Source organism: Eleutherodactylus coqui, chromosome 9 (genome assembly GCF_035609145.1).
Source record: "Eleutherodactylus coqui strain aEleCoq1 chromosome 9, aEleCoq1.hap1, whole genome shotgun sequence".
NCBI lineage: Eukaryota > Metazoa > Chordata > Amphibia > Anura > Eleutherodactylidae > Eleutherodactylus > Eleutherodactylus coqui.
This window is the reverse complement of record NC_089845.1, coordinates 74687642-74713588: the sequence shown is the minus strand read 5'-3', so window position 1 is coordinate 74713588 and position 25947 is coordinate 74687642. Positions and strand designations below refer to the sequence as shown.

At 39.8% G+C, this 25947-nt stretch overlaps 1 protein-coding gene across 6 annotated transcripts in view; it reads right to left on the bottom strand.

Moving 5' to 3' along the window:
• Nucleotides 1–25947, bottom strand: part of PIEZO2 (piezo type mechanosensitive ion channel component 2) — a 346396-nt gene that overhangs the window by 4726 nt on the left and 315723 nt on the right. For 4 of the 6 annotated variants that reach the window (XM_066579538.1, XM_066579535.1, XM_066579536.1 and 1 more), the window contains 15 exons: nt 23748–23915; nt 21680–22066; nt 19961–20219; nt 18744–18926; nt 17525–17777; nt 15045–15177; nt 12745–12892; nt 11456–11670; nt 11208–11366; nt 9631–9778; nt 7944–8132; nt 5804–5893; nt 4803–4975; nt 3984–4100; nt 9–85 (listed from right to left, as the gene is read on the bottom strand). In XM_066579538.1, coding sequence (XP_066435635.1) covers nt 9–85; nt 3984–4100; nt 4803–4975; nt 5804–5893; nt 7944–8132; nt 9631–9778; nt 11208–11366; nt 11456–11670; nt 12745–12892; nt 15045–15177; nt 17525–17777; nt 18744–18926; nt 19961–20219; nt 21680–22066; nt 23748–23915 — 2699 coding nt within the window. The remainder of the gene's footprint in view (nt 1–8; nt 86–3983; nt 4101–4802; nt 4976–5803; nt 5894–7943; nt 8133–9630; nt 9779–11207; nt 11367–11455; nt 11671–12744; nt 12893–15044; nt 15178–17524; nt 17778–18743; nt 18927–19960; nt 20220–21679; nt 22067–23747; nt 23916–25947) is intronic. The other 2 variants (XM_066579540.1, XM_066579541.1) reach the window with 1 other exon arrangement.

The following is a 25947-nucleotide window of genomic DNA, read 5'->3' as shown; positions in this document are numbered from 1 at the left end:
ATACTTACTCAGAAGCTGCATTATCGGCTTTGCTATAGAATCACTTGGTGCTTTGATATACCATGGATATATATATGGAAGAACTCTAGCAAAACAGAAAATAAACCAGATATTTAAGAGCAACACTGACACCAATCAGCTCTACAAAAAAACATTAACCAATAACTAGGCCTAATATATGGTCAATAACTAAGAAAGGGCCAGGAATCTTGCAATATAGTTGGAAAATCTCAATGCTGAAATCAGATGTAGCATCCTTTTTTTCAACAAATCTAAAATCCCCTTTATTATGGAAAGCCCCTTTAAATGTGGAAAAAAATTCAAAGATATGGTTGCTCGAAATAACATGCCAAAATATTGTGTTCTAAATCTTCTGTATTATAAAAGTGGCAGGTATATATACAGTCGTGTGTAACCCATTTTACATATGCACACACATTCAAGTCCAAACGAAGATATTCTTGCATTTACATATTTGAGTCCTCACATGGTTTTCATGCCAACACTATGTCTGACTGGAATCATAAGGGCACATGTAGTTATCAGGTTCTCTCTTCAGCTATCAAGCTTGTAACTGCAGGTCATCATATTTCAGATAGAAGTAAGATGTATTTTACATTTACTACTGAGTCTTTTTAACATGCTTTTGGTAAGACTCTTTCAACTCTCTTCCTGCCATGGATGTATCTCCTACGTCCTTGCAGGGAGGCACATCAGTAGCCAAGGACTTGTGAGATACTTCCCTGCTATTAATGGGTCTGCATACTAGCTAGAGCATGGATCTTGGGATTGTTTAAAATAATCTTGGCTTTAAAACAAAACTAGGATTGTGGTTCTAATCAACAGACAGCCTGAGATCCAGGAGATTGAAGTGAGAAATGAAGTGGGAGCTGCATATACCTGCAGTTCTCACACCCAACTGTACTTCTACACAGTCTATCTCAGGTTCTGTTGCAGATACATCCTCCTCTCTATCCCTGTATAACTGTACTTAATTCTAGGGGGAAAGGCTAACTACCATTTTTGTTCATTTTTTCCCCCTTCGTCTCTGATTGTCACATGAGCATTGTCTCATCTAATCTCCCTTCTTTGCAGAAGTTGGCTGTTTACTGACTCCACAACCTAGACATTTACCAGTCTAGACAACAGCATCACTTAAACTGCGCAAATATCTGTGCACACACATACACAAACATCAATAAAACGTGTACCTTTTACACTGCCCCATTCTGTCTGTACCCAGAACTTTATCATAAAGTATGCTAACGATTTTTTAGTGATACCAGTTAGGCACTCTTGGTATAGTGATCATTGGAAAGTAATATCTAATACATTTCTGACACAGGAAAAACATATTTTCACCCTTGTTACCATAAACGATTGTTTTCAACTCCATGAAAAAACATCAGCATTTGGGCACTTTCAGATGAGAGCAACACGGGGTTTTTTTGCACTTGTATTACAGACATGACAAATGATCCTCCCGCAGTTCATCAGATCCAGAGTTGTAGTGTTCTAATTCTGGTTCTGATGAGCCTCCGGAGATTCAGGTGATGCATCACTAATAGTATAGCAAAAGAGCGCACATGTTACGCTGGCTGAAAGCAACCTTAGTTAACACATGACATTAGGTTTTGGGATTTACAGGGTTATAGTTTGTATAGGAGGTGGAAAATTATATATCTATACTAGCTTGTTACCCGCGACTTATCTAATCTGTGTTTTGCTGTGTATTGAAACTTAAATACTGCTGAGGTAAAATGAAAACTGCGCTGTGATTGGTTGCTATGGGCAACACAGATTTTCTTTAAAATCTCAATCCATGTTAATGTGTCCTTCATTCAAGTTTTAATCTCGGGCAATGCCGGGTATCCCTGCTAGCTTAATAAGTGCATACATGCGGCAATGATGTCAGCCCTCACGTATCTGCCCATTTGGCGAGGCCTGGCTTATGATATGCACCCCCTTCCCTTCCACTGCACCTAATAATCGCATATGTGCAGCAATGACGTATGCCCTCACGTTTCTACCCGTTTGTGTAGGCATAGCTTATGATGTGCACTCCCTTCCCCTCCACCTCACCGCACAGTGCAGCATCGGTGGCGGAGCAAAGGTGCGCCTTCGCATCACCAAATAAATCTGTCTTGTCACGCTCCCCAAAGAACTCTATAAATTTGCAGGTTAAACTGTAGCCTATATCCTTCCTCAACATGCAAGCTATCTCCCTGCCGAATTTAATCAAAATCGCTTCCGCAGTTTAGCCGTGAAACACCAGACAGACAGAGTTACATTTGCATTGATAATATTAATATGGATAATCCTTAATTTAATTGCCATGCAAGAATTGGTTGGCACATTCCTGTAGTTTTCGTGTTTCTTTAACAGAGCTGTGAACATAGACGTGTGGCATCTGTGAACTCCTCACAGCCTACAATTATTCTAGACTGTATCGTTTGCATAAATGGTCTGTCCGGGTAAGCATTTTAGCTCCAAATCTGTATTTTCATACTATTTTTACTAATTATCACTATTTACAGCAAGGTTGCCTGAAGGTGCTTGCGTATATAAATGATTAAAGGGGTTTTCTGGGACTTACAAGTTCTCAGGTTTAACATTGTGTAAAATAAAGAAAAATGCATATTTACCTGCTTCAAAGGCTCTCGTCTATTGCTGGAGCACCCGTGTGTGCCCAGAAGGGTGGTACATATGAACTTTGTGCACCCTGACTGATTACTTTTGCATTGTTTTTGGTTGTATACCTCTGCTTTGGATGTTTCAGGCGCAAATTATGTTATAATGCATTTTTTAAACTTATTTCTGTTTGTCAGAAAGTTACATTAAGGTGGACATAACTATCAATCAGCAAGTTGTCTGCTTTCAAGAAATATGTAGGGTTTAGGGCTGAACTCAATTCTAGTGATTTTCTGAAGATATGTGTATGCAAACACAACCATAAGTTGTATATATGAACTCTATACAGGTTGAACTTTTACTTTTGTGCATTTAGTTTGAATCACACTTTTAGCCACTAATATAAATAATTAATTAAGCATCTTTTTGATAACAAATATTAAACTTTGACACAAAAGAGTATGAAGGTGCCCATGTGTATAAAGGTCTGCGAGTGATTTTGACAATCTGCAAGATATACCGTATAGAAAAACAATAAGGACAGTGCCTTGAAAACAAGCAGATAATGTTCCTAGGGAGTGTCCCTCTGGGAATTCTTCTCAACCCCTCATAGAATCCACATTAGTGGAGAGCAGCATATGCAAAAAAGAAAAGTCTCCCCCAACAAGTGGGGGTAAAGAATGATTAGAATATAACATACTCGCTAAAATGATAGAGTGTAGAGAAAACTGGGCGCATATGTTATATTCTAAACAATCTGCAAGGTATCTACTTCAGAAAATACATAGGTATGGGGATTTAGGTTGAATGCACACGGGCGGAAATTCCGCAGTGGGATTTGCCGCAGAATTTTCGCCCGTGCACGCTGCTGTAGGATTGCATGAGTTTATGCAATCCTATGCAGACATCCGCGATTTGACAGCATGAAAACCTGTGCGGTAAACAAATCACGGCATGTCTTACAGAGGCCTGCACAGAAACGTACCCTCTGACATGCCGGCTCTGCTCTACGCAGATGCCAGCTGGGCGGCAGCCGTCACATAGCAAAGCAGAGACGCCAGAGGAGGTGAGCCGCGGGGGTAACTGCAGGGGCACGGCTTGCATCCCGTTACGAGAATTCTTGCAGCTGAATCCGACCCAGCCGTCTGCATGAGGCCTTAGTCGGAGTTTTTTAGTTTTGAAATGTAACTATTATTTGTACATGTCAAAAGTATGAAAATTGTTGTAGATACCAAAAAGTGCAAAACTCCCAAAAACCACCTGTCAGCATAAAGCTTAATATGCTGATAAGTGTGAATGCATATAACCAATCACATGATCATTAGAATAGGTTATTTTTATGGTATACTCACATTGGCTTTGTATCATTCGATTCCATCATCTGTGCAATTTCCCTCCGTGTTTCATTGGACAAAGAAAAAGTTTGTTTCTCCCCGGTGATTTCTGCTTTTGCTCCAAGACTCATATTTCTAAATTAATGTGCAGAAGAGACAAACTATGTTACTGCTGACTGTGTCAGTGAAGATATGAACTCACACAATCGGATCATAGTTACAATGCTTTCTGACTCTGCTGCTTAGATGTTCACTTAAAGAAAAACATCATCAAAATACAATGCTGTCATATTGGTAACATATACAAAGGACGAATTACATATAGAATGTAACTCTTTGAAATGCAACACTTTCATTTAAAGGGGTTGTACCAAAAATAACTTGTATCACCTATCCACAAAAAAGGTGATAAAAGTCTGTTCAGTGGGGGTCTCACCACTGAAACCCCCACCAATCCTGAGAAGCGGTATCCTGTAATTCCCCTCTTCTTCTAACGGTGATGTTAAATTGAATGGATAAGTGGTTGCACATGTGCGGGGCTGCTCTATTCATTTAAATGGAAATAGTTGAGTAGAAGCCTCGGTCTTCTGTATAGCCAATGCAGCGTTAGAGCATAGCACCAGCATTGGAAGATTATTGGTCCAGATTTTATGCAGTGGATATGTACTGGACACAAAAGAAGCAAATAACAAAGCAACAGGCACATAGTATAGGGATAATCTATAGAAAAGAGTAAAGAGCAAAATTACTTATTATATGGCACAATCACTGGCGTTCTACAAACGCATGCATGAATAGATACATATGCATATATACATGCTGGTCAGTGTTACTTACCGCTGAATAGTCCAAGAGATGACAAGTGTGAAGTCATGGTCCAGAGTTTTAAGACTGTTAATCATTGATATTCTACTTGGAGGGCTAATAGTCCATAAAGAATTTGAATTCCCCTCTAATTCTGCAATGGTAATGTCTTCCGTTCCATATCCTTCCAGAAACTGGAGCGCTGTCTGTAAGAATACATGAAATGTACAGGATGCTGCATAGTTCTGTGATTTTTTTAAAATTGAGCTTTCATTTTCACAGTTATGATATCACTACAGTGTATTTTATAGAAAATACCACCTGCAATGATTGTGATTGCAATGTTGATAATAATAAGCTATTCAACAAAATGTTTCAGTGATATAAGGCACTTCTGTTCCTCTGTTCTATTTTTGCAGTAAAAAAAACCCCATTGAAATCAAAGGGGAACAAAACTAAAAATCTTAATTCAGTTTGATTTCCATTTCTCTGCTCCAAAAACGGAACAGAGGAACAGGGCCCCCAACTATAATGCTTTATTCATAGTACTAGGCTCCCTATATGGAGAAGAGAGGCCTTATGGGCCCTCCAAGGCTCCTGGGCCCAGGTGCAACCGCATCCCCTGCATCCTCTATAGTTACACCCCTGCAGAGGAACAGAAATCTCTTGTACTAGTGGGAACCAGCCCTAAGGCTCTTTTCTCATCTACGGTATATGCATATGGTTGTGTCTGGTATTGCATCTCAGCTCCAATCACATCAGAATAGATCATCAATGTTAAATCCTAGAGAAGCCCTTTACCTCTATAAGACAACAAACACATTTGGAGTTCTGATCCCAATGACATTTTATACAACTATTCAACACAGAATTTTACATGTAATCTGAAGAAAAACAAAACAGAAACAAAGGTGCGGCCCACCACACATTTTATATGACCAGTACAAAGGAAGGTTTACGGAATTATATAATGACAAAGCTGAATGTGATTCTTTACATGAGTTAATATCTGTACACAACTAACTGTAACTTACTGTGTCTTTACTGAAACCCTTCATAAATGACTTGTATAATGTATCCACGTCTTTTAGCTGGTTCTGTTGTGCACTCATCGTAAAAATAGGCTGCAAGGTAAACAGAGTCCTTAAATTCATGTCACTGTTACTTCATTGGTAAGACGCATCGATCCCACTAATGATCTACAGCCCTCGTTACAAAAAACAGGGTTATATTTATCCCAGTATTGATTTGGATTCTCTTGTTACTATTTATTCGCGGTGGGACACTTTTAGTACTGGTGCTGGGCCAGAATTGTGGCATAGACTGCGCTTTTTTTAGGCAAATCAATCTGGACAAACCTACTATTGATTTGCACCAAAAGGAACAAATGTTACGCCACATACAGTGGATTTTGGTGCAGAACCGCATCAAAATCTGCAGCATATGTTGTGATGTAGGTTTTGTTAGAAATCCACACCCAGAGTCTGTGACAAAATCAGCTGATTTCACCCTTTCAAATGTAGGGGTGAAGTCTGTTGTAGATACACGTCAAAATCCGCACAAATTCCACTATGTGCGAATGTACCCTAACATTAATTAATTTATTACACAAATTAGCTATTACATCAATTAATTTAATCATCAACACAATGTCTACAAGCTAAAAATTCATTATAAATGAAAATTAAAAACTATACTTCCAAATTTTTTAAATTAACGTTAAACTAGTATGTCACCTAAATTGCTCAGAAACTTGCAAAATTTTGCAAATATGCTTCCAAAATATTTGACATACTGCAGTTAAAAAAAACAAGTTTGTAAACTTTTCCTCAATATTAGCATTTTTAATATTCTGTCTAAGGGCCTCTTCACATGAGCACATGCGCAGCGTTCTTGCACTGTGAACGTCGCACTGTTGCATGCATTTCTGAGCATTTTACTTTTGCACCGCCGGGAACTGTTCCCATCGGTGCGGGACACACCCACGCTGTGATTTTAAAGGCTGTGCAGTCTTAATCCCCGGTGTTTTCAATTCCCTGTGAAATAGCGCAGTTTATTGAGTGGGTGTGCACCTCCCATAGACTCTTATGGTGTCTTTGGTGCGCAAATGTGCACCAAAATACAGCATGTTGCGTTTTCATTTTTGCGTGCACAAAAGTGGAAGTGAGAATGAATGCATTGAAAACAATCGGTTTTATTCTCTGCGTATTGCGTGTGTAAATATTGCCCACTGAAATGCACGCGCAAACATGCCGTGTGACGGAGCCCTTAGCGCTGTCTACATAGTAGCACTGACCAGTCACGACAGCATGCAGTGTCTTAGACTACCAATGCATACTACGCACAGTGTGCATCAGGGAGTCAGAGAAGCCGTTCGGCCATCTTTGTTTCTCCAGGCCTAGAGAGAGGGCTACTTTAGATAAATCTACCCTAAGTTTCTTTTCCATTGGTCATTAGTTCTATTTTTAGGTCAACGCAGCTGCGTGGAGTCTTGTTTTTGAAGTAAAAGTTGTATATTTTTAAATGTCATCTTTTGTGCTATATACATTATATCTTTTTATTTGGGGAAAATGCAGAGAAAAAGCCATTCCACCACAGTTCATTAGTTTTTAATGCAAGTTTACTTTGTCTTGGTGCTTTTGTGCAGTGTCCATATTAGGGCATCCTTAGATGTCAGCGTCAAACATCATATTAATTAAAGTTTAACAAAACTTTCTGACTGTAATAGGGACACTAGACCTCTGATTGACTGAGAGGGTTCAGGCTCAGGATCCTGCAATGACATATCTAGATGCCATGACAGATGCACCCACAAATAAATGCCATCATGCCCGACCATTGTCTGATTGGAGAGGTGACATTAACTCTTTAATTCAGGGTAATCCCCCTATACATAGCACAATAAGGTATACGTGATCTGCACACAGTAAAATTTACTAAAATAGTTTCTGTGCACTTTTGAAAATTGTACTAACCTATATGTTTAGCGCTTTTTTGACAATCCCCCTGATACTGTGCTTAAATTAAAACACTCACACCCAACCTAAGCATGGTGCTGAACTAGGATACCAGCAAGTGTGCTGCTTCTGGGAAAAAATGCATATCCCTTTTTTATAATCCGGAACAACTTAAGTGAACTCTTTAATAACAAATGTTATTGCTGATCAGGTTTACCTGAAAACCTCCCAGAGATATTTTAATGGACACATCCAGTGGCTTGTTGGTTACACCAGCAACTGATTTTATTAAAGACATGAAAAGCAAAGGGAACCAAACGATGCATATCAGAAGAACAACGATCATGCCACCCATTCCATATTTGACTACTTTTTTCTTCTTCTGACCCCGTGGCTGCGGATACCTCTGCAGAGAGGGAAAGTGAATATGGTAATTAATCCACATGCATTTACAATTCTGCATTAGCTTCTATTGCTTTAAGAATCCTAGAATGGTAGAGTTGGAAGGGACCTCCAGGGTCATCAGGTCCAATCCCCTGCTCAGTGCAGGATTCACTAAATCATCCCAATTTCAGGAATGAGAGTTATCTTTCTGGTACTTGAGATGAAAATGGTTAATATTACATGTTATTTTTGTGCTCATATTAAATCAAGAACACATTAAGGCCTAATGCCCACGGCTGTGACGGGCTCCGCAAGCAGAATACCGCAGCGGAGCCCGTCACGACACCCCCCCAGAGATCCCATACTTACCTCCGGATCCGCCGCTCGACGTTGCGCATGACACTACGGCGCGTATGCGCAGTAAAGCACATGACACGCTCACCGCGTCATATGACGCGGCTAGCGGTAGGCGGGGAAGCGTTTTCATGCTATCTTCCGCTGTGCTACACAAATAGAACATGCCGCGGGTGAGTACGAAAGAATTCACGGGGCAGAATTCAATAGAACCTAATAGCTGTGGGGCAACGGAAAACCGCCCGTGGGAATTAGCCCATAGATATGTGATTGTGTACATTGGTCAGTGCAACCTAAGAATAAATAGTCTGGCCTCAAAAAATAGATTCTTCGCATATATGCACCAATCAATATAATTTACAGCAATGTCTTTGCTATAACACCCTATTTCCCAAGAATCACAGGATACAGCATAACTGAATTTGTCAATGACTGAATAAACTTTATCTATCTATCTATCTTTGCAACAAAAGAGAAAACTTTAGAACTACCTGGATTTCTGTATTCATTACTAATAAAATGTGTTCTGTTTGTTAAAGAAGCTTATGAAGTTATTTAAAAATTGAGCATAAGGCAGAAAACAGCTAAGATTAATCAGCAAAGCCATACTCAGCACTCCGATCCCCCACTGGTCCAGCTCCATGGCTGCTGTGCTCACCACCAGTCTTTGTTTACATTGGCTGCAGTGGTGACATATCGGTATACACATGGCCACTGCAGCCAGTCACTGGCCTCAGCACTAAATAGTCATGGGAATTATATTTGTGTGCCATCCAAACTAGTTACATTAGCCTGATGAAGGGTCGATAAGAACCCGAAAACTCGCTATAACATCATGTATTTTTGTTGGCCATTAAAAGGTATCATATCTACAAGATTACTTGGTTTCTCTTACGGAGAGCAATCACATTATGAAAAATAATGAAACATGATGGAGACTTAAGCTTTACTAGTTTTACCAGCTTTGGCTGATCAAGAGTTATCAATCGAGGGACCCTACTTAAATTAATTAGCTAAATAGAGCATATAACAACAAGATGTCTGTAGCAAAAACACCTTTTTTTTTACAATATTGTAGATTAGAGAAGTTGTACTGTTTGTGTTGAAATTAAACCATAAGCCATGTTTCCTTTAACATTCCAACCTAATGACTGTGAATTCCTTACCTTTTCTGACTCACGCCAGCATTTTAGTATAAATATGTGAGCATAAATATCCTCCACACAGATCCAGCTGGAAAGACTGAGTGTAGTGTCAGTCCATACCCAATCCATGACAGCTCTCAGCTCAGTTAAAAATGGCACCAGGCGAAAGCTGAAGAAAAAGATAACACATCATTTGGACTGAATGGCAGAATTAGTAAGTAATCCAAAACACATTGCGGAACACATTTCTTCTTTTGCACATATGAGTTGCATGTCTCTGATATGTTCAATCCACTTCCCATTTGGAAATACCACAATTTTCTAGTTAAAAGAGTTTTCCGGGTCCACGATATTGATGACCTATGCTCTAAGTCATTGACATAAGTATTCAGACCCTTTGGTATGACACTTGAAATTTCCCATTTGTCTTGATCTTCTTTGGGATGTTTTTCCAACTTGACTAGAGTACACCTGTGGTAAATTCAGTTGATTGAAAATAAAATTTAAAACACATATCCCTGTTAATATAAAGTCTCACAGGTCACAGGAGACGGAAAGAAATGCCTGTAGGGCTTAGAGATAGGATTGTGTAGAGGCACAGATCTAGAGAAAGCTACACATTTTTTTTTTTCTGCACTGAAGGTTCCCAAGAGCACAGTTGCACCTAAAAGTCTTAAATGAAAAAAGTTTGGAAGAACCAAGGCTCTTCGTAGAGCTGACTGATCCACCAAACTGAGTAATTGGGGGAAAGGTGACCAAGAACCGAATGGTTATTCTGGCTAAGCTCCAAAGATTCTGTGTGTAGACAGAAGAACTTTCCAGAACGCCAGCCATAAGTGCAGCATTCCATCAATCTGGACTTTATGGCACAGTGGCCAGAAGAAACTTCTCCTTAGTAAAAGACACATGAAAACATGTCTGCAGCTTTCCAAAAAGCACCCAAAGGACTCTCAGACTCTCATAAACAAGATTCTCTGGTCTGATTAAACCAAGATTGCACTTTTTGGCTTTAATCCTAAGCGTTCTTTCTACAGGAAACCAGTCAGTGCTCATCACCTGCCCAATACATCCCTACAGTGAAGCATGGAGGTGGACGTTTTTTCAGTGACTGGGACATGGAGACGGGCCAATGTTGATGGAAAGCTGAATGGAGCAAAGTACAGAGGTATTCTTAATGAAAACCTGATCCAAAGTGCAAGGGTCCTCAGACTTGGCAGACCGATCTGAACTAGCGGTGCATGCGCAAATATGCATAGTATTGTGCACAGGCATGCAAAGTATCCTCATTCACTGCACCATAAAGTTATGCATGGGTAAGTATATTTTGCAATGCGCTTGTGTGCACCACCCTTAATTAGTTTTCTATCAGCTGCTCTGTGCCTAATGCCACTGTGATTCTCCTACTGACTATGGTGAAAAAAACACCATCATGTTCAGAAAAGAACAAAGTCTGCTTTCTTTTTGAAATTCACAAATTTTCACACACACACACACACAAACACACACTGTATATATAGTGTGTGCGTGTGTGTCTATGACTGTCCCTGACCTTACAGACTCTGCACTTAATACATTACATTTAGTACATGGCTACTTACCCTTGAAATAAGAACAGATTGACATAATTGTAGCTTTTTGTGAGGAAGTTTCCAAGAACACGTGTTGGGTATCCACAGCGGATCTGATAAGCGGATAGTCCAAAATAGATACACTTCACAAAATACCACAGCTGTGCAACAGTGTTCTGACTGAATTTCCTAAAAAACAAACAAAACAACATGATACTGGACTGATCCAGGTCTAGAGATGACATGCCAAGAAAACACACATACAAGTAGTTATTTACCTATCTGTTACTCCAGGTAAGATGAAGAACATCCAAAAATGTATACCAAACACCAGGATAACCTGAAATATCACTTTGCCCATCACGGTTTTTCTGAGATAGAGCGCACGGTCCACAACCATTGTGCCAAACTGTATCAAAACCATCACCAAGAACGCTTCTGGTACCTGGTCTTCTGATAGAGACGAAGTAATGTCTGCAGCAGCCGAGTGTTTCTAAACATATAGATGTAGTGTTAGTTGCATTGCAGACAATATATATTTGCGCAGTTTCTTTCATCTCTACAGTATATCGGAACATATTTGCTATCCCACATCCAATTTATAAAACTGTTTATATTACTGTCTGACAGTGGAGGACCCGACCTGCTCCTGCTTGATTGCAAGAATAGGAGCTTTAATCCTGGGCTGTACTTTTGCTTTCAGCGGAGATTAAAGCCCAGGACCAAGTGCCGTAAATTTACCATGATCGGTCGTTAATGGGTTAATTTTCACACAGTGAACCTGTTAAAAGCTAAGTGAAATGTAATGTATAAATACAGGTAAAAGCTTTTAATGTGGTTTATCAGTGCTCATATAAAGTATCTATCTATTACCAATACTCATCAAAAAACTATACTAGAGTGCTTGACACATGGAGGATTTTGGTGCGGATCCACACCAAAATCCACATCACAAGCCGCACAGATTTTGATGCAGATTCACAGCAGTTTTCACCCCTTCAGTTAAAGGGGTGAAGTCCGCTGTGGATCCGTTTCAAAATCTGCATCAAAATCCGCCCCAATACAGTGGACTTTGACACAGAACTTGATATGATTTTCCCATTGCAGAAAATCAGCACTAACTATGGATCTTGATGAGGTGCTTACAGGGTTCTGCTATCTTCAATTCCAAAATCCACATATTAGCAGTGCAGATTTTGGGACTGAATATTCAAGCAGGAGAGCATATTCTGCAACGCTGTTGTAAAATATTCCGTCCTGTGCGAAAAGTCCCGAGGATGTTCTATTAAAAATGTAGGCCTTGTTGGAGGAAACTAATACATCCATCCCAACTTATCATTATCTTCTATATCCCATCAATAGGAATCTCAGGAAAGTTCCATTATTATGCAATGCACAAAGTCCATATTGTTCCCCCCAAAATGTCATATACTTCATCCACAGCACTGTATGCATTTTCTTGCTTTTCCTCTGTCTACAATATCCACTTATTGGATCAGCACTCCTGAAACTATTAATTTCACTTGCTTACTAGATGCTTGGCATTTTCTTTGGTATGATAACTTACTCCAAATGCCCAGAAGCCAAATACAATTACGATGAAGTCTACAGTATCTGCCAGGAACATTAAGACATAAACGTCTGTCACTGCACTATAGTCTGGATGAATGAGGTTGTAGAAAAATTGTCTGATTGGCAAATATATCTGAAGGATTCTGGAAGGAGAAGAAAAATAATCACCAATGAGTTAAGGTCCGTGAGTTGTTCCAATTCATTTATCATATAGGTTACACAACATTTTATCTAATTGCATTCTAGAAACATGTGATGATACAATTTAACTACTGATATTTGGAAGAAACAGGTTACACCATAATATTTCTTCTTCAGATAGAAAGCCCAAGAACATTAACAAAATTCAGTGGGACAGATTTACCATGGCAAAGTTGCACCACAAACTGTCTTACATGACTTGTACCACATTTATTATATGTTTTAGACACTTTTTCTATCATGTCCAAAAGGGGTGTGGCTTACGATGAAAGCGGTGTAACCTGAACATGACGCTGTGAGCCAAATGCACCAACATTTTAGGGAAAAAACGGTATAAACTAAGCTAATCAATAGATGGTATAATGTTATACAAAGGTGTCTAACGATACTCACGATTTATCCGAATTAGCATGATGAATCTGGATTATTTTAAGATCTAGTCTAAATCCACAATGTCTGATAGATAATATTAGTAAATCTGCCCCAATGTGTGGGTTCATCACTTTGTATGTGAACTTACTATTTCATACACAAAACATCTTTTACCACCTACAAGCGTATTCTTCAGGCACACTCTTATGGCATATGTCAGCTTCTAGTAAGTTATGTACTACTGTAGTTTGGCATATTAGACAGTAGCATTCCCAGTGTATATGGCGATCACACCACAAGCATAGTGTGAACAGAGCATAGTCTAAGATGTCAAACTTATTGACTGTTTACCATAGCAAAAAGCAGAATTGGTAACGCTGCTCCGGGCAAGCATATCTGTAGTTTTATCAGATATGGCCAAGTTTGGTACAATTAAAGAGGCTGTTCAACAATTTAATAGTATATTTCTCTGTTAAATTATGCAAAAGGTAACAAATTTTCAATGCGAACTATTTTTTTTAATTGCTACTCTGTGTAGATAATACTGTTACATACGTATTATGGTGTTCCCCAACAGTTCTTTTGATTCCCTTTCAGAATGTCCTAAAATGTCCAGCAGGATTGCCGACCTGACCTTTTCCTTTTAAAGGACAACTTATAAAAGAAATCATGGACAGCCAAAATTTTTATGGACTCGTTGGAAAACCATACTGTATGATAAAGACTGAGTGATAGATGTTTATGGCCTTAGTCACACGGGCGCATCGGCACCCGTACACCGGCGCCGATGCGCCCGTCTGACTGTCAGTGAGAAGACGGACGTACCTGCAGACGGCCGTCTCTCTGCAGCGCTGGAGGAAAGAACACATGACCGGCAATGGAGCCGGTCACATGTTCTTTCCTCCAGCGCTGCAGAGAGACGGCCGTCTGCAGGTACGTCCGTCTTCTCACTGACAGTCAGACGGGCGCATCGGCGCCGGTGTACGGGTGCCGATGCGCCCGTGTGACTAAGGCCTAAAGGTCAGAAACTGACATGAAATCATAAACAGTACTCACAATAACCCGCTCAAGTACCATGAGCCTCAAAAAAAAAATCACAGAAACATCTGAATTTTTTTTCATGGACACTTGGAAAAAGGTGCCCAATTTTAAGGACTGTCCAGAAATGTTTGGACGGTTGGCAACCATGATGTCTGGTGCTGGTTGTCAGACAGCTGTCGTACTACCTGAATTGTGCAGATCAGCCAAAAGGGATATGTGTACTGAAATCAGTGATATAATAGCAGATACCAGGAATGCACATTAGGTGGATGTTTTAAGAAGAAATAAAACAAAAAACAGCAAGGAATGCCAAAACACATATTTCAATAGAAAATTGTGCATGTAATGATCTAACACAGAAATCTAAAATATAGTTATGGGACAGTCCATTTAAAAACTATTATATCATTTCTTATAGTGTAGCGCTGCAGTGTAATGTGCATAAAGGTTCAATAGAGACTAGTGCACTAATTCCGGCCAAGATGATGACGATCAGCAGCCCTTTCCTGCAGGGCTGCAAATAGGTATGAGCCTCTTATGACTAATAGAAAATTCAGTCTTATAGATTGTATAAAATTTAAAATATTTAGGAAGAAAACATTTTGTGGGATTAGATTTCTGGTTTTAAGTATTCAGGATTTTCCAGTCCAACAAGCAGAGGAAAAATTAAAAAGTTCTTACGTTTTAATGGTGAACGCTTTAGCTTTTATAAGTGTCTCCCTAAGTTTCTCCATCAACAATTCTTTTCTCGATTTCTGCTTGATACTCGCTATACTGCTTCCCTTCTGACTGCTGTTTCTTGTGCTGGTGCTACCTGTAATATAAAAAGAATGTATAGATGTCTGATGTTTGCTTTCCCAAAATGTAATATATTAGGTTTCTTAAAATTCTCTATAAATCTTTAAGCAAATTATGATCAGTTATTTATAAGACATAATCATAAGTCAAAAAATGAAATTAAGGTAACCCATAAAACACAGAAACACTGAAAGATACACTGAGAAGCTCACTTATTTACAACAATTATCAAACATTTTATGGGAAAAGTATGTCAATTTGTAGGATTATTATTTCAAAGCGTTCATCTGGATTAGTGAACTGATCCCTTGGTTTAAAATGTTGCAGCTAAGAATGGCTGCATAAACTCAGAAGGAAGGAACAGTAATACAACCTTATGACTGAGATATGTGACTGATTACAAAAATGAGCCTGATTCCATATAATTTAACACAAATAGGCTGGGATAACAACGCCTGCACCCTGTATTGCTGCTCTCTTTTGTCTACACCTGTATTGTTTTTTACAAATGAATCCAGATAGTGACAGTTATTTAATCTGGATTTTTTATTCTATGGTCTTGTACATTACTATGGGGACTGCCATTTTGTTGAAAATGCAGTTGACAGTATTTAGAGATGCTTTACAGCAGAACTCATGGGTCATTTACACCAGTGTTTCTCAACTCCAGTCCTCAGGGACCACCAACAAGTCATGTTTTCAGGATATCCTATGGTAAGAACACCTGTGGCAATGTCTGAGACACCGACAATAATTACATCATCTGTGCAACACTGAGGAAATCCTGAAAACATGACCTGTTGGTGGTCCCTGAGGACTGGAGTTGGGGAACACTCATTTACACAACGGACAGGAGCTGACTCATTGACTTCTATGGGAAACGGTTCTAGACATATTCTGTGAGCTGTGCAGAAGTCGTTGTGCAGGGAGGGGAAGCAGATAAACTGTGATCATCGTCTAATGTTAATGGTGGCTCCTGTGTAATCTATGTATGTGTCTCCTTTCTGTGTAATCCTGCCTGCGATGATACTGAGATGACTGCTGAGAGGTTTTCTCTGCTGAAGGCTGCCTGCAGATGGCCGGGTCGGATGCGGCTGCGAGAATTCTCGCAACGGAGCCCGACCTGAGTCCCTGCAGAGACCAGCGTGGCACTCACCTGCTCCTGCGGCTCCGGCTCTTTGATGTGCCGGCTGCCGGGCAGCCGGCGCATGCGCACAGCGGAGCCTGCGGCTGGGTAGTGACATTTCTGTGCGGGGCTCTGCCAGCCCTGCACAGAAATAGAGCATGCCGCGATTTGTTTTCTGCGCGTGAGTTCGCGCAGACAAATCGCGGCCGTCTGCCTAGGATTGCGTTTTCTAACACAATCCTATGGCAGCTTCCACGGGCAGAAATTCTGCGGGGAAATCCCGCCGCGGAATTTCCGCCCGTACGCAGGGGGCCGAAGAAAGAAATTTCAGACTATTATTGGGTTTAGTCGTCAGCATAAAATCTTCAGGATTTTCAGATTTTCTTTAATATAGATTGTGACATTGAAAATTTTTTAAAAATCACCAATAATTCTCAAGATATATGTTTAAATTAAAAATTTGATTTCTATAATAGATCATTTTCTGATGGCGCATTCCCTTCAAATGTGCACTCTTAGGTGCAAAATGTCAGTAAAAATTAGTCTAAGGGCAGAACCATTAATAAATATTCGTGTGCAGTCACAAATAAAATTCAACAGGATCATAATGTACGTTATGTAAAAAAATGCTTCTTTGTTTGTGCAAACACAAGATGACTGTTTAAAGGGAACCTGTCACCACCATCTTATCCCCAAAAATGACTTCATTGGCCAGCAGTACATGATAAATCCATCACTTCTATTGGCCACTCTTTTCCTAATAAGCCCATGGACCTCCACAGTTAGACTCTAAAGTTATCCTAATCCACATGCAAATGAGCAGAAAAGAGTCATCTCACAGAGGAGACTTATGCTGATTAAGTTGCCTACATAACCACACCCACTTTCTCTGTATTAACAGCTCATCACACCCCTCATTACTCAGGAAACTCTGTCTATTAGGATGAAAGGATGTGGTAAGCTCAGGAGCTCATGAATCAGCCCGACTCTTCTTGGCTAGATGACTTTTTTCTGCCTACTTGCATATAGGGTGTGATAACTTTCTAATCTATCTGCAGAGGTCTATGGGCTCATTAGGAAAAGAGGGCATTAGCAGTGATTGATTTTTCATCCCCTGCCAAATGGTAAAGTTAGTTTTGGGGATGAGATGAGGGTGACAGGGTACTTTTAGGGCCTTACATGCTGTTTTAACAGTAATAGAAGTTTAATGTCTAATACTGTACTGGTTGACAATTACCTCTCTTTGATCTGTGTGAGGAGTAACTAGACCTGTGTGAAATTTGGGAGCCACTGCTGGAACTCTTTCTTCTAATAGCTGCCTTCTCCTCTGGGAAATGGACGTGAATAGATTCTACAGATGCTGCAAGGTTGACAGATTTTAAAGAGCCAACTGAATCTCTTCTTCCTGATCCTTCTGAAATTTCACCATCTGTGTCTTCCTTGTGGGTGGCATGGTCAATCACATCATCCTCATCCCAAAGACCATGACACTAACAGAATAGAGGCATTCTTGTTATGTTCAGGTAATCATGAGAAACACAAACGTAATCAATACAACTAAGGACAAACATAGTTTGCAATTTCCCAGACCAAATTTCCTCATAGACAAAGGAGCTGCATCTTCATTCTATCCATTGCTTGGTCACTGCTACTCTGTTTCCCTGAAATTAGACATGCCCTGAAGATAAGACATAGCATGATTTTCCAGAATTTTTGAGGATGCAAAATGATTTTTCAGGCTTTTTGAGGATGCTTGGAATATAAGCCCTACTCCAAAATTAAGCCCTGCTAACAGTTAATTAAAAAAGTCAATTTAAATAGTTTCCAGGCAGCTATACATGTAAAAAAGTTAAACCTTTTTGAACAAAAATTAATATAAGACACTGTCTTATTTTCGGGGAAACACGGTATTATATTTGGCATATATACCTTGAGCTCTGTGACCAACCCGTGGCTCCTGCTGGGTGTTTGCGTTATCATTGCTTGAATATTTACTATACAGGTCTGGGTGGTTATCAAATTTAAAAGGAAGCTCCACTTTTTGTCAACCAAAACTACAAATGTCAAATCTAAAGCATACTGTTGCAGAATTACGAAACTGTCTGAACTTGTCTAAAAGAGAAACTGTTGCCCAATAATGGTGCAGGTTTCATTCATCATAATCCTATTTCAAAATGAAAAGATCATTGTGATTGGTTGTTATTGGTAAAACAGTTGCTCTTTTAGACCATGTCATAAATGTGTCCAACTGAGTCCTGAAATAAGAAAAAAAAACAGCATGGACCCCCCCCCCCAAAAAAAAAACAAAAAAAACACACACACACCAAAAGTGAGGGAAAAATACCAGAAGAAAGAATCTGATGTTCCTAGTAAATAGACAGCATAATAATAATAGTATTAAATTACTATAATCATTATTACAACAACTATATAGTATTGGGTCATATCGGTGATACCTTTAAAATAGATCTATGAAAAAATAAAGCAAGGAGCTGAACCAAGTCGTAGTGTACATATCCTTCTTTCTTCTCCACACCAAGTATATTAGGGACATGGTAAGGCTTGTCTTTGTACAGTTCCAAATTGAAGTTCCATGGGAAAAATCCAAACTGGAAAAAATACTTGATAACGATTGTTACCTGCATTAGAAACAGCACTGAAAGCTGTAAAATCAGTTATGGAGAAGGTTTTATGTACATTTATTAACATCTACAACACAGACAAAACTTTTTCTGAATTTAGCCTAAAATGTAGCCATTTTAGCTTGAACTCTTGGCAAAATCAATACCGTGGAGCACACTTTGGTTATATATATCCTGCTATGATTATAAACCTATTATAAGTAATGTAGTGACTCAGAACGGTCAGTTTTAAGTGTTAATCCAGTCCTGGGAAAAATAGGTGTGTTCTGTAAAGTGTGTCATGAAACTGTTTTATACTGTGATACTTTATATTTATCAGTGTTAAACCTCCCTTTTTTGCCCCAGCCCCCAACTTATCCAGATCCTCTTGCAGCCGCCTTGTGTCCTTTCTTGTGTTAAATTCTTTACATCGTTTTGTGTCATCTGCAAATATTGATATTTTACTGTGCAATCCTTCTACCAGGTTATTAAAAAATATATTAAAAAGAATAGGGCCCAAAAGTGGACTGTATTGGACATCACCCTGTATTCAACTGTATGAAAAAAGCAAGCTTTTCTTTATTAATCCCCTTCCTGACTCTGAGAGCTCATTTCTACTGGGGGACCTACACTACAACTTCCCCAGGAGCAGAGACCAGCCCTTATCATCTCGTCCCCCACTATTTCACTGTGGTGTAGCCGGGTGGGAGTAGGACATTGCCACCATGATATTAGATCATTCTGCTCTGGCTCATTACAAATAAAATTGCAAAAATGATAAAAGTGTAGTTTTATAAATAAATACTCAGGCTCCATTCAGACATCCATAAAGGCATCTTAGTGTCCTTATTAACAACTTAAGAAACTCCCATCCGCCATATGCATCAAGTGAACTTAGACTTATTTGAACTGTATCTTGCTGCTTTGAAATGCAATACAGATGCTAAAATGTGGCCACATGAACCTAATTTGAACTATAACATTTGGATGAGCACTTGAGTAGTTAACGGCTTAGTTCAGAATCACATGCATAAGACTGGAACATTACATACCTCTGTATACACAATGGCAGCCATCCAAAACCGTTTACTGGGGCGTGGCACAGACAGCATGGCCCACAAAAATATCAGAATTGGGAGAACTAATGTTATTATGGAAGCCGAGATCATATGGTTGAGGATAATCACAAAATAGCAAACCATTTCTGATCTGGCCACTAAGGTATTGTAAAGTGCATAAATAAGCTGCAGAAAACGTGGCTGCCCAACGTAAAATTTTTCGGAATCTTCCAATTCTTCATCTTGAAACATCCTGGCAAGTACAAATACATTGTAAGAAAATTATGGATATTCCATAGAACACACAAATTAATTCTTGATTTCAACATAAAAAATAGCTGCTCGATAACCTTGTTTGTAGAAACATAGACAATTGATAGCAGAAAAAGACCACATACTCAATTTAATTTGCCCTTATGTTATGCCCTTTATATGTTTCCTCTTAGGATAGATACATTGATTGACCACTTTATTAGAGACACCAATCTAGTAGCACAATAAACCTAATATTGCCTTCAGAACTGCAGTAATTCATTGTGGCATGAATTCCACTTGGTGTTGAAATCCTTCTGAAGGAATACTGGACCCAGAGTGTGGTAAGAAAATATTCCCACACCATTACTCCAACAATTTGAACTGATGACACCTAACACCGACACTGCTGCTTGCGTCACATTCTGACCCTCATATCCGCATGACACAATGAAAATGTAATTTATTTTATTCATTTGTATAGTGCATACAACCTCCACAATACTTCACAGAGACTGTCATTACCTATGTTGGTCACTGTCCACATTGAGGCTCAAAATCTAAATTCATCCATTAGTATGTGATGAAACCCATGTAGGCATGAGAACATCCAAACTTCATGCAGATGTTGCTCTTGGTCAGGTTTGAACCCAGGGCTCATGTGCTGTAAGACAATACTGCTAACCACTATGTTGCTTATTCTCAGTATATTCTTGACACCGTTGCATGAGAGAACTCCACAAGGGTGACAATTTTGGAAAATGCTGGTCCCGGTTAGTGTAACACCGATGACCATGCCTGCTTTGAAGTCACTCAGATTGCTTTATTTTTCCATTCTCATGTGGATTTACCTTGAAAATGATCCATGAAAAACTTGATCACTTGATTTTCATGGTGGACTCCAGAGTCACGTGGTCAGGTTTCATAGAGGGAAGCTCCAGTCATGAAAAGGCAGGTGTCTCTCATAAAGTGGCCATTCAGCGTAAATGTTTATCCTAGGTAAATTTAACCCCTTACTAACAAGTGTCGTACATGTATAGTGCAAATTGGGTGACACTGTACAGAGCAAGCTCTGGAGTTGAGCTTGCTCCATATGTGGCGGATGTCATTTGTCTTTGACAACTGACACCTGGTCATTAACCCTTTAGATCAGAGATGGCTTGGGCCCCGATGCAAAATCTGTGGCAGGGCCCCCTACCTAACATGTGTTGTTTATAATACTTGTGTCTAATAATGTGAGGAAGGGCCTTTGGGCCCCCTAAGGCTTCAGGGCCCAGTAGCAACTGCCACCCTTGCACCTAGTATAGCTACGCCCCTGCTTTAGATGCTGCCATCGCCCAAATAACATCTGCACTACAAGATCTTTAACGTGACTTTTTTTTAATGGCTTTTGTTGTGTTAAGTGTTAATTTAAGGTTTGAAGAAACTGCACCAATTTATAAAAGAAGTAAAAGCACTTACTTATTTAAAAGAAGTTCACTTGCAGTCAATTCATGTGTAAGAGGAGGCAAAATGGAATCATGTAGTTTGTCAGAGCGGCTGTCATCTGGACTTAGGACCATTAAATTATTATCAGCAGATTCATCATGGGAAGCAAATGACAGCTGCTCGAAGCTGACAGCTTTGCTGTAGGATGGTGGAAGATCTCCATCAGTTGTGGAATATAGAGGTAATTCTGTGTCAGGTGTATAGCTAGATGCTTCTAGGTCAACACAATATTCTTCATCATCGGGTGTGCCTAATCCTGAAGTTGGACTCTTGCCACCTTCTTCTTGCTCATCCTCCGCTTCTTCTATAGTTTCAGCCGTTCCCTGCCTTGAGTAGACCATGGTACACTGCGTTGGTTCACTATTGAAGAAAAAAAGTGGTTATCTTTGAAATGGAACTTACTGATGATATATAGTTAATTATTAGCAAGATGACAAAGACTTTTTACTAATTAAAACTTAGTTCTAATTGTATTCCACCTAATCAACATTTTTTTTAACAAAATCAGAATTGATATTGACATTGTCTTATACTGCTGCAGAGAATTGATAGTAGCATGTCATCTGTTTCTCTTCTGAACATGACTGTGAATTACAAGACATTTATATATTGTTACTTGTCTGGGGATAACTGCAAAATGCTTCACTAGCAAGTTTCTAATATAATGTTATCTTTCCTTGTGCAAGTAGGAATGATGATCATCTAGTGATTTGAGAGCCTCTTCAATAATTCTCTCTCATCCTCAAGAGGCTACTAATCCATGGGTTTGTGTTCTGCTCTTGTTTACATAATATGTACTGCCCAAAACAATAATCTGTAGTTGCAATGAGAATTTAAACAGATAGATTAGTTCTGTAGATCTCACCTGACTTTCAGAGATGATAGAGTTAGATCGGGGAGCTGGGTAAAGTATAATAAATACCTCCCCGCACTCCAGGGAACCTACTGTATGGGCACCATACCTGGTGACAGGTTCCCTTTAAATCCCTGCTCATTCTATACTTAGGAATCCAATAGGCTGTCCATTTCAGTGACTTTCAGCCTTCCTTGAATCGCTGTGCTTACAAAGATAGCTGTCAATCACTAAGTAGGGCCACCCACTGAACTCCTTTTAGTATAGAAAGAGCAGGGATTTAAATCAATAAATACAAGTTGTACAGAATATCTTGCCACAAGACTATATATCAATCTGCTCAGCTCCTCCTGTCGCACACACATAGGACTGCGTGTATAACATGACAGGTACCACTTAGATGTCAACTGTTGATTCCTCTTATCATGTCTATAAGTGTAAGTGCCAGCAGAATAACTTATATTGAGATATGATTTGTTTAACTCTTTCCAATCCAATTTGTATCCTGGTTTTCCTAGGGGGCTTACTCTTTTTCTGACATTATACAACAGCGCTATATGCTGGCTAAAGCCAATACTGCATGAGGTGACACGTTGGATAGGCTTCGACAGCAGAGAGGCAGGCAATATACAGTAAGAGAACCCTGACGGCCGTCTTCCAGCATCGGAGCTGTACAGCCTTAAATTGTAATGTCTTCAGAGTTAAGACAGTGGATTGGAAAGGGTTAATACTGTATAAGTAGCGGCTCAAATTTCACAGCACCAGAAATGGTCAACAGCAGTAGTAATTTTATCAATGTCTTACACACAAATAAAATGTAAGTACACCTTCCATCTAGAATTCCTCTGTGGACTTTGCTAGAATTAGATCAAAGATGTAAAACATTTTCTATTAATATTGTTGCACAGATACTACAACCAACAAGTAGAAATAAGGAATTTCCAGGAAATTCAACCATATTATTTAATATGGCACAGTGCAATAAAGTGCACAAATAGCCAAAACACAGCAACCAACCCCACATGTCCTTTTAATACATTACTTACATAAAATGAATATCAGGTTGCTGAGTTTTGGCACAAGATTTGTATCTGAATGCAATGCTAGATTAAAACAAATGCTAGAATGATGCAACAATGTGGCTAGAGACTGAAGAGTGAGTGAATAAGGCATGCATGGATAAAGCACCTTGATGCTACACTGCCACTGTCAGCAGAAGAAGAGGACATGTCCATGCTGTACATTTTACGAAGCCTAGGTCTGGCACGCTCACTTGTTTTTGGTACAGCATCTGGTCCATCTATATCATCAAGTGTGGACTGCCTTGAGAACAGCATGGTTGCTTCAGTGGTGCAGCTAGCGGCGCAAACAGTCACAAAGACAATGAATAAGTAAAAAAGCAAGCAAAATGTTTAACGCATAAACAATCTAGTGGACATTATGCAACTAAACAACAAGCACCAATACGTATTTATGAATACGATGAAGTATGCATGGGTTATGGGAAAGCACTGAAAATGTTATGGATACATAAATAAGTATATGGATATGGATATATAAATTAACATTCACTTAGGGCTCATGTCCACGGGCAAATTATGATTTAAGATCCGCAGCGGATCTCCCGCATGCGGATCCGCATCCCATAGGGATGCATTGACCACCCGCGGGTAGATAAATACCCGCGGATCGTCAATAAAAGGCATTTTAAAAAAAATGGAGCATGGAAAAATCCGGACCATGCTCCATTTTCGTGCGGGTCTCCCGCGGGGACGGCTCCCGCGGGCTTCTATTGAAGCCTATGGAAGCCGTCCGGATCCGCGGGAGACCTAAAATAGGAATTTAAAGTATTTACCATCCGGCGCGGGCGGAGAAGATCAGCTGTTCCTCACGGCCGCATCTTCCTTGCTTCGGCTCGGCGGATGTGCCCGGCGCATGCGCGCGGCACGTCGGCGACGTGCCGGCGACGTGCCGCCGGCGTCAGGAATTCATCCGCCGGCCGAAAATGAAGATCCGGCCGTGAGGAACAGCTGATCTTCTCCGCCCGCGCCGGATGGTAAATACTTTTAAATTCTTATTTTCGGCGCTCATGTCCGCGGGGCAGGAGGGACCCGCTGCAGATTCTACATGGAGAATCTGCAGCGGATCTGATTTTCCCCGTGGACATGAGGCCTTAGGGAAAACATATGAGCCTCGTTTCTTAAAACTAACCGAAAAATATATTTTGTTGCCCATAGGAACCAATCACAATTTTCAAAAGCAATAGAAGATATAAAAACTGAGACTAAATGATTTCTATGGGCAATGAGACCAGTTTGTTTGTTGCAAGGTCCCCAGTACATTTATAACATCAACATTTCCCAACGATTCCACTAGTATTTGGCCTACAGGTTATAGCATATGTCATTTATTCACTTTAAAAAAATTATAAGTCCTTAACCCTTTCGAATCCAATTTGTATCCTAGTTTTCCTAGGGGGCCTTACTCTTTTTCTGCCATTATACAATGGCGCTAAGTGCTGGCTAAAGCCAGTACTGCATGAGGTGACACGTTGGATAGGCTCCGACAGCAGAGAGGCTGGCAATATACAGTAAGAGAACCCCGATGGACGTCTTCCAAATCGAAGCTGTACAGCCTTAAATCATAATGTCTTCAGAGGTCAGACAGTGGATTGGAAAGGGTTAAAGTTCTCCTACTTTTATTCCTATAGCTCCTATGCTGGTTTATGTATATCCATGATTACAGATTACTAACAAATCCTCTGCAGTTCAATCCCGTCGTAAATGCTACTTACTTTAATCGGATCCTACTTCTTACTATCCTACCAAATGTAAATGAGTAAGAAATGATGGTGGCCATATGTATCCAGTTAACTTAAAGTTTTCCAGGCATTTCGTATTGAGTAATGAATTGCTGATTGGTGGGGGTCTAACGCTCAGGATCGCTGATTGGTGGGGGTCTAACGGTCTAAACCTCCACCGATCAGCTGATCTTCAGACCCGCTGTCTGTGCAGCCAAACTGCACACACACATTTCAACAGGAGCAATGCTTTCAAATACATTTCTGGCTCCAACTGCAATGAGGAGCCAGAAACGTAACGTTAGGCATTGCTCTCATGGATTTTAACAGGAGCGAAGCCTTCTATTACATTTCCAGCTCCGACCCCAATGCAGATGTCTGGCTGGGCTGCACTGACAGTGGGCTGGAGGATAAGATGATTGGCAGGGATTCTGAGCAGCAGACCTCACTGATCAAATATTAATGACCTCTGCAGAGGATAGGTCATCAATAGTAAACAGCCTAAAAACCCAGATAATCCCTTTAAATTTGGTTAAAATGGTTATCTAGGTTTTTAAAACACTGTACTTTTCATAGCAATTTCAACAG